Here is a 9,010-nt window from a genome sequence, read left to right as displayed (position 1 = left end):
GTTCAAATTTCTGCTACACCATCCATCTAGAATTCTGGCCATGAACTGTATTCTAAACACTAAGAAGTATGGAAGGCACAATTAATTACTTCTTGTCACAAACAAAGAGATCATGTTTTGAAGAGCCAACAGCAAAAACCCTACTCTTATCTGTAAAATGAAAATGATACTTGTTTCAGAAGATTGTAATAAGATTAAACATATTGTTCATAAAGCTGACATAGAGCATGTTCTCAAGAATTTCATTCATTCATTGAAAAAACACTCAGTAAATAATAAGATCCAAGGAATACAGAGGTGAAGGTCAAACAACTGGTCCTTCCTCTACGAAGGTACAGGGACTTTCCCTAGTCATTATGGTAATCTCCCTAGGTGTCTGGCTAAGGCTGGACAGATCCCATCAACCCCTCATGCTTTAATACCCTGCCTCCAAAACAGTCTGTGTCTCACTTTCCCCACCTGGTCACAGCTGAAGGTGTTGATGTAATTCATTATTTTTTAATCTAACACTTGTTGTGTATGCCTTCTTCATATACTACTGTGCTCTACTAAACCAGTTAGCAAGATTGGCTTCCCAATTTTACTTGCACTACATTCCCATTACTAAGCTGTTGCATTTAGAGTAATGTATAAATATAAGTATGTAAGAAGAACTTCTAAAACTAAGAAACACACTCAAAATAGAATATTTCTCTTTTCACATAATTGTTTTGACAAATGCTTTGCCTCAAAGAAGATAAGGAGATAAGATTAATCAATCTTACATTTAAAGATTAAATTTGACTCAGAGAGAGGCTCTCCAAATTTCTGATTCTAGTAAGATAAAAAGTAACAAAAGAGGACCAACCATGCAAAATCCAAGATTATACCATCCCAGAATCAGAATTTCCAAGATGAAAGGACCTTCTTCTCGAGTCCCCATCCAATTCAAGTAGTCATCCAACCAGTGAATAATGACACCTGCCCCTACATAAACACACACACACACTTGTCAAACAAGCCAAAGGTAGAAACAGCTAAGAAGGGAAAGGTCAAATGACACGAGAGAATACAAAAATTTTAAAAAAAATAAAAAGATGGGAAAAGAAACATAATTAATAGAAAAAATGAAAATATATAAAGAAGACATATAGCAGGTGTTAAACTAAAATATATATGTTATTAGGCAGTAAATAATTTCATTTCTAATTCAAAACAAACACTGTTCATCAAGTGTTATATTTCAAAAAGTAATTTTTTAAAAGGAGGTATTATTTGACTCTGTTACTCTTCCATTTCCTATTTATGTTATGACCAGCTGTAAACCTATGAATTGTTTTCTCTTTATAAAATGATTCAGCTCAGAAAGCAGTAGAATGAGACTGGTCATTCAGCAATCTCTCCCACCCACCCTTGCAGACATCACATCACAAAGACTATGACTCACTTTGTCACACAGTTTCTATCCTTTTAAGAGTTTTATGATTGTTGTGATGAATACTGGCTCATAAATCTGAATGAATATTAGGATGAAACTATTTGTGTCATTTCCTCACAGCCAAAGCAGATACTAACAATGGTACCAGACAGTTCTTAATCCTACTTTATAAAATGATTCACAGGTTTTAGACTTGAGAGAGAGAGATTTAAGGATTAAAGTATGTGATTCAAGTATGAATTCTCAGACCTGTATTTTTTAATTAGCGGGTTATAACTAGTTCTGGAATTGGCTAGAAATGTTATGTTATTCAATAGCTGAAAAGAAAATCTTCCACAATAAAAATGAATCCTAACAAATGATTGTGTTTTGCCTTTATTGCTTCCTTCGAATAATGTGAAAGGTGTCACTGCAGAAGGAACTAGAGTGATGCTACATTCAATTTATCCGTTTTACGCGCCTCGTGCTGAAGTGTGTATGCTTATTTATTTAAAGTTCTAGCTCACTCAACAATACAGATTGAACTTCTTCAGTGGGCCTCAGCCTGGTCATTCACTGAGCAGTGGAGTCAAGGGGATCCTGGGGTGAGTAAATGCAGTCTCAGACCTCAGAGTAGAAAAGAGTAAAGGACTGCTAGGTAATGTCATTTGAATTTTTAAAAATCCTTGCCGACTAGAAATTTCCAGTAAAATTGAGGGACGTGAAGTTAAAACATATCACGTTATTAGAGAGAATTTTTAGATAGCATGCAGGAGAGGAAAGACAGGTACAGGGCGGTAGGAAAGAAATGGGGCCTGACCCACGCGTAGGACTGGGGTAAGGTGAGAGGATTAACGGCCAATTAAAGGCTAAGCGAAGAAGAAGGATGTGAGAAGACGATCAGAAAGGAAGTGAGAAGACGTGGCTCATCTGCTGGGTACGTGTTGAACTTAACACACACTCTCCACAGAGAGGACAGAGCTCAGTCCCAGTGCAGCAGACAAACACATCCACAACTACAACAAAAATCATGAAGTCCGCAGGAGAATACGTACCAAGTACTACAGGAAATGCAGAGATGGAAACAATTAATTTTCCCTGCGAAGGCAGGGGAAAGTTTCACAAAGGAGAAGACCACTGAGCTGACTCATAAAAGATCTTCCCAGAGAAAGGTGGGAGTGGGAGGAGGGCGTGAGAGAAGGATTGATAAGAAAAAGAAGGATTTTCCAAAAGCAAGGCTCACAAGTGGAAAAGCCCATCACTGTAATAGTGATGCGTCTGTCAGGTGAGAGACTACAGTGAAAGCACAGGGCACTGGCAGCGCCGGGGGGTGTGGATGGCAGAGAGTGGGAAACAAGACTGAGCAGGTGGGCCATATTTGAGAGGGAAAGTCGGGGAGACGATGGTTGTAGGTAAATAAAGGACAGGGGAACGGAGACAAGGCAAAGAAAAGTCACTGAGGTAGGGAAGACTCCAAGGCGTCTAGCTTTGGAGACGAGAAGGATAATTTCACTACAAACAAATTTGGTAGGAAGGGTGCTAGTTGGAGAAAACAGTGTGATGGTCTGTTTTACGTGGGTTGAGTTGAGGCTGTGGCAGTGCATCTGTCCGTCGGGCAGTGAGAAACACGGTACTAACACAGAGATGGGAAATCAGAGACAAAGACTATAATTGATCTGCTGAAGGACCATGAGTACACAGAAAGACGGGTAGAGCGCCAAAACAGAGCCTTGGGGAATATTACAGCAAAAGACCGAAAGAAGGAGAAACCAGAGGAAAAGACAGTCGGATGGGTGAGAGGAAACCAGGTTGATGTGGTGTCACAGAAGCCAAGGAATTCTCGGGAAGACAGAGGCAGACAATGGTGTCTAGTGTCAGAAGTAGGGTGACAAATTGGCTAAGTCCATGTGATTGAACTGGAAGACTGCTGGGGCCCAGAATGATTTAAGTAGAATACCAGGTGCAGAATCCAGAGTTAAAAAGAGAAAAGGAGATGAAGTAGAAGAGCGTACAGCATTCTAGGGTATTGGCCACAAAAGAAAGAATGAACAAACAATGCACAGCATACCCGAGGAATTTTATATCACACAGTACATGGTAAAAATCTTAGGTGCTTTTTAAAGAAAACAGGATTCATAATGAGAGCTTTAAACTAATTATCCTGAGAAATGATTTATCTTTTTATAGATTACCCTTAAAAATGCTAATAGCCAGCTTTTAAGATTCCAAAATATTTTCCAAATATACTTTTGTTACATATACTCATCTTCATTAAAAGACGGACCAAGTGTCTAAACGTATGTGTTAACTGCACCAAGAGAACTATAAACCTCGACCGTGCTTTATACAGCATGTGGTCCAGGAGGAGTTATTCCACAGGATGGTCCACACAGAATGTTCTCATCAGCAGCTGACATTTAGTGAGAATTCCCAGAGTGAAAGGTACAAACCTCTTATGATGTTTATTTATATGGAGAAGTCATGGTTCCTACCTTAAGATGCCAGCATTTTCTCAAAGTGCGTAAATCATGAACAGAGAATAATCCACTCACAGAATCTAGCCAGATCACTACTACACTATACAAACTTCCTTTAAAAAACAAACAAAAACAACAACAACAAAAAACTCTTCCCACCCCAGAATATCTTAAACATCTGTGAAAGAAAAGGTCTGAAGCCTCCCTTTGAATTTCGCAAGTTCATGTTTTTAACGATGAGGGGTTGCATGGAATATGTGCCACGGCACAGGGCACGGGCGTCACACAGACTGGAATCCCATCCCTGCTCCGCATGGGGGTGGACGGGTCCCTCAGTCTCTCCAAGGCTCAGTGTCCTCCGGAGCTTGGAAGCCGAGAAGTGGGGCAAGCAGGCAGTCACCTCCCGGGAGAAGCCCTCCTAGGAGAGGCCCAAGGGTTGATCCAGCGCTTCTAACTACCTTCATTTTTTCCAAAATAAGAGCATCTGGAATAAATTTGATGCTAAAATGCACACAAGCAGCATACTTTGCCCTTACTATACTCCACCACATGTTGTACGTGCTGCTTGGGATAAAATGTTCTCTTCTGAATGTTTTCACGTGGTTCACTACTTTAGAGCGTACACTTAACGTTACCCATTCCCATGGGCATTTGGAAGGGGCCTGTGAAAACATCCAGGACGCCGAAGGGAAGGTGGTGGGGGTGCGGCGCGCACGTGGGGGGAAGCACAGGCTCCGCCTTTGTTTTTATCTTGCTTTTTAGCAAGACTCTCGTGTCAAACACAGGTTATTCCAGGATTATAAGAAAAGTGCAGGAAAGTTGCCTTTTCAAAGGCAACTTGTGAAAGCAATTCAAGAGAGAACCCAGGTGAGAAGCACAGGTGATCTTCAGCAACACTGAGAAGTTGGAAACACGGGGCGTCCAGGCGTCTGATCCCTTCCTTTCTGCCGCCGTCCGCCCCGCGCCCCGTGTCCTCTCCAGAACCTGAGCTACGGCCCCCACCCCTAAGCAGCGCCCCACATTCATGCCACAGCCTTCACAGCTCCCCGCCCCCCAGCTCCGCCAGCTCCAGATCTCCTGGTCAGGTTTTGGGGAAGAAACTGCACGTGCAATTTAATCCACGCTAAACGGTAAAATCCGAACGCTGCTGAACTCTTCCTTCCAGAGGGACCCTCCTCCCTCGGTATCCGTGGGGGGCCGGTTCCAGGACCCCACGCAGGTACCAACAACCGTGGAGCCTCAAGTCCCTCGAGGAACGTGGCGTAGCACTGCTGACCCTCATCTCCGCAGATGGGGAACCCTCGGGTACGGGGAGCAGACTGTATTTGCATTTTAGAAACGTCCGGGAAAAAAGTGTTAACGCCAAAGGAATAAATCTCCAATGACAGATTTTAGGGTCCATTGGGCAAAGCAGTTTGAGGAATGGGGCCTTGGGTCTTCCAACGTTTCAAATAGGTCTAGATATCTGGGCCTTAATTCGGAGGGAAGTTGTAGCAACCGTTAACTGATTTCTCCATGTTTCCTGATCAGTTTTGCTAGTTCAGGGGAATGGAGGGGATGTAATTCAGAGGATATTGTTATGTCATTTTTCTTCTTATATATTTCCCATCAGTCTCCTCCTGGTTTGGTCAACTATCAGTATGCCTTCGACATGCCAGAAAAAAAACACTGTACTTAAACTTACGTCCAGGTTGGGCTATACAAAAGTGGCCTAAATGTATCATTTTTAGGTTTATATTCTTGTCAGGCTATCACCTGGTACAAGGGGATTTTAAGAAATCAGTGCTCTCCACAGATCTGGATGAATATTCCACTCTTCACTTTTAAACAGCTTGTCTTTAGCTAGTTATCAAGTTGGTAGGGTTTCTCAACCTTAGCACTTTTGACATTTCGGGTCAGAACACTTTGCTGAGGGATCAGGGCGGTATCCTGTGCGCTGTAGCCTCATCCCTGGCCTCTACTTACTAAATGCCAATAGCACCCTTCCAGGCGTGACCACCAAAAATGTCTCCAGGCATTGCTAGATGTTACCTGGAGGTGGAAGGGGGCAGGCAGTATCAATCCTATTTGAGTACCACTGAGTTAAAATCAGATTACAAAAATGACAGCCCAGCCCAGAATTGGGAATAAAAAGTTAACAGCTGTTTTTACAAGGGTGATAATGTGGTATGCAATTCAGAATTACCCTCGCTCGCTAGCCCCTATACAGTCTTGCTCTAAAGGAAATAGGGTATCGAGAGTGTCAAAGAAAAAAACTGTAACTAATAAAATGTCTGGAAAAAAAAAAAAGAGAGCACTAGGGGAAGCCTCAATATGAACCCAATCTAGGGGAGAGTTCTTCTGTCTTCTAGTCAAAGAACATGCTCCTTTTTGTGCTACTAGAAAAGAGCAAAACTAATTGGGACATATGTGCACCTTGCCCTAACCAGCTGGGCTAGCCTGGCAGACAACTGCAGAACGAACTCCAAACACAAAGCTAATTTTGTGAAATCCATTTAAGTTACCAAAATAGAGAAAGAGCGCTACCGATAGATTGGACTACAGGCATCTTTTCAGATTCACTGGATAGTACATGAGAAAAGTTTATAATTATGGCAGGCCTGAAAACAATTACAGACCTGCATCTTTTGCTTGTTGCTATTTTGGAACCAATAAAGACTCAAGTCTTATGAAAGCACATTTCCCATTCCCGAATGTGTCAATGCAGGCTTGGCTGCAGAGCTCTCTCCTCTTCCTACTCCCGCATTCCAAAGTGAAGGACACACCATTAGCATCATAAGGAAAAGACAGACTCCTGCGGGTCTTTTCTCAGGCAAAAGAAGCATCAGGTTTTCCACCTGAAACCCATAAAGGAAGGAATGGCAGAACAAACAGCTTTCAAAAGAGATGTTTTACCTACACTTAACAGGATGACAGTTAAAATATATCTGATCTCTTTCTCTCACTTCTAATTCATCAGTATTTTTATCAGCCCATTTTACACCTTTTTCTCCATCTTTTCTCTAGACCAGTGGGTTCTCAAAGTGTGCCCTGGTCAGCATCACCTGGGAACTTGTTAGAAATGCAAATGAGGCCCCACTAAGCAATCAGACCTAAGCAATCTGAAACTCTGGGAGATGGTTCAGCCATGTGTTATATAACAAAGCTTCCAGGTGATTCTAATGCACCCCTAAAGTTTGAGAACTAATGACTTAGGCCAATCTTCTTTCTATAAGCACAGATAGGTTTTATTATTATTATTATTACTTTTTACAGAAAACAAAACTGCATACTAGTCAACTGAGTCCTCTGTGCACTGTATATAAATCCTCATTTGATCCTCAAGCCTGATGCAAGGTTGATTATCCCCACTTTCGGGATGAGGAAACGGGCTCAAGGGATAAGGGTCGCTCAAGGTGCCATAGCTAATAACTGCAAGTGGAAGATTAAAGTTTTTGCAGTTCTTTTCACTACTGCAACAAAGGTCTATCGCACTTTATTAATACAGTCCATACTTTCTGCTCTGTCAGTTTTCCGAAATTCGGGGAAAAAAATAGAAATGGATGGGTGAGAGCAGTGTGCCAACTGCCTTGGATCCTGCCGAACTGGAATTTAAGGGCACGGCTCTCGAAAGGTATCTTTCCAGAAAGGAACGTTCAATCCGGCTGCGGTCCCTCCTGGCTTTGTCCCGGGGACTGCGCGCATCCCACAGACAAGGGGTCGGAACTTCAGGCTGGGGGCGCCGGCGGCACCTCCGTGAGCCACCCACCTCTACTCGGCCGCCGGGCGTCCCCGACGCGACAGGTTGTCTGCGCCCAGAGAGTCGCCGGCAAGGCCCGGGCGCCCTGCAGCTCCGGGCCCAGGGGACTGGTTTACCAGTGGAAACCGGCACACTCCAAAGCCTGGGCGAGCGTCTACCCGCCACCGCAGCTCGGGGCAGGAGGGGTCGAGTGGTGAACCCGAAACCGCCGAGGGCCGCGCGGGGAGAGACCACAAGCCCCACTGGGGTCAGAGTGAAGAGAAGGAAGGAGCGCGGAGGCTGGAAGGCAGGGGCGGAGGGGAGAACGGCAGGGGATGGAGACGGCGCGGGGGAGGAAGAGCCCGCCAGCACTCACTGTGAGGGTCGCTCTTCTCGCGGACCCCATCCACTCGGCCGTCGGGGTGGATGCGCAGGAAGAAGCCCCCGTTTTTGCAGTACAGCCGCTTGGGGTCCTTGAAGTGGCCGGGCGGGAAGGCGCCGCTGCCGCCGTCCTCCGGCAGGGCGGGCAGCGTGGTGATGCTCCCGGCTGCCATGGCCCCGCCAGCGCCCTGCCGGGGTCCCCGAGCCCCTGGAGCCGCGCGGGGAGTCGCCGCGCCCCGGCCCCGGCCTCGGACGCGCTCCGGGGCGCGGCCACGGCCCCGGCCCCGGCCCCCCAGCCTCCCTCCCCGCGGCACGCGGCCGCGCCCGCGGGCCCCCAGCCTCAAGCTGTTCGCCGCTTCCCTCTCCGCCGGCCCTAGAGCGCGGGGAGCCGAGCGGCCCGGGAGCTGGGGGTGAGGGCTGGGTGTCTCCGCGGCCGCCGCTCTCGGGAGGGCCGCCTCCCGAAGCTGCAGCGCCAGGGTTCCTTTTGCAACCGCGGGCACAGCGTCCGCTGGTCTGGCAGCAGCCGGGCCGCGGCGTCACATCTTCTACGTCTCCACCCGCGAACGCCCACCAACCCCGCAGGCCCCCGGCCCTCCTCCCTTCCTGCGCGCCGCCCCCTACTCGCTCGGCGTTTTCTGGGACCGGTCTCTGGGTCGGGCGCTCTGGCCGCAGCACGCAAGCGCGCGACCTCCGTGCTCGGGGGGAGCCCGAACGCAGGCGGGGGGCGGGGGAGGTGCGGGGATGCGGCGGGAGGGCACGGCCCGGGCCTCCGCCGCTCCGGGGGCTCGACCCCGCCGGTTCCCCAGAAGGCGCCCAGCCCAACCCCGCGCAACCCAAATCACATTCAGACTTTCTCCACACTGCGGAGCTTTTGCTGTGCAACCAGCCGTGATTCGACTTTTCGAAGTTTAGATGCAATTTTCTCCCCCATTCTTTTTCCCTGCCAGCGTTTCAAAGCGGAGAAACTATTTCCACCCCCAAAAAGCAGAGGAATCGGAAGCGAGGGAGGGTTCTGTGTCAGAATAGGTTTCGAACATC

The 9,010-nt window shown here is 46.9% G+C and overlaps 1 protein-coding gene across 1 annotated transcript in view; it reads right to left on the bottom strand.

The window, feature by feature from the left end:
• FGF2 (fibroblast growth factor 2) overlaps nt 1-8,580 on the bottom strand; it is a gene marked incomplete at its 3' end in the record, with an annotated part of 55,286 nt that extends 46,706 nt beyond the window's left edge. The window contains exon 1 of the mRNA XM_082391421.1: nt 7,968-8,580. Within this exon, the coding sequence (XP_082247547.1) occupies nt 7,968-8,145 (178 nt within the window). The 5' untranslated portion in view covers nt 8,146-8,580. The remainder of the gene's footprint in view (nt 1-7,967) is intronic.
• Nucleotides 8,581-9,010: the final 430 nt, after the last annotated feature.

The sequence above is a fragment of the Balaenoptera borealis genome, assembly GCF_965194805.1.
Source record: "Balaenoptera borealis genome assembly, chromosome: 4".
In the NCBI taxonomy this organism is placed as follows: domain Eukaryota; kingdom Metazoa; phylum Chordata; class Mammalia; order Artiodactyla; family Balaenopteridae; genus Balaenoptera; species Balaenoptera borealis.
The sequence above is the reverse complement of the archived record's forward strand: the minus strand, read 5'-3'. Positions and strand labels throughout refer to the sequence as shown.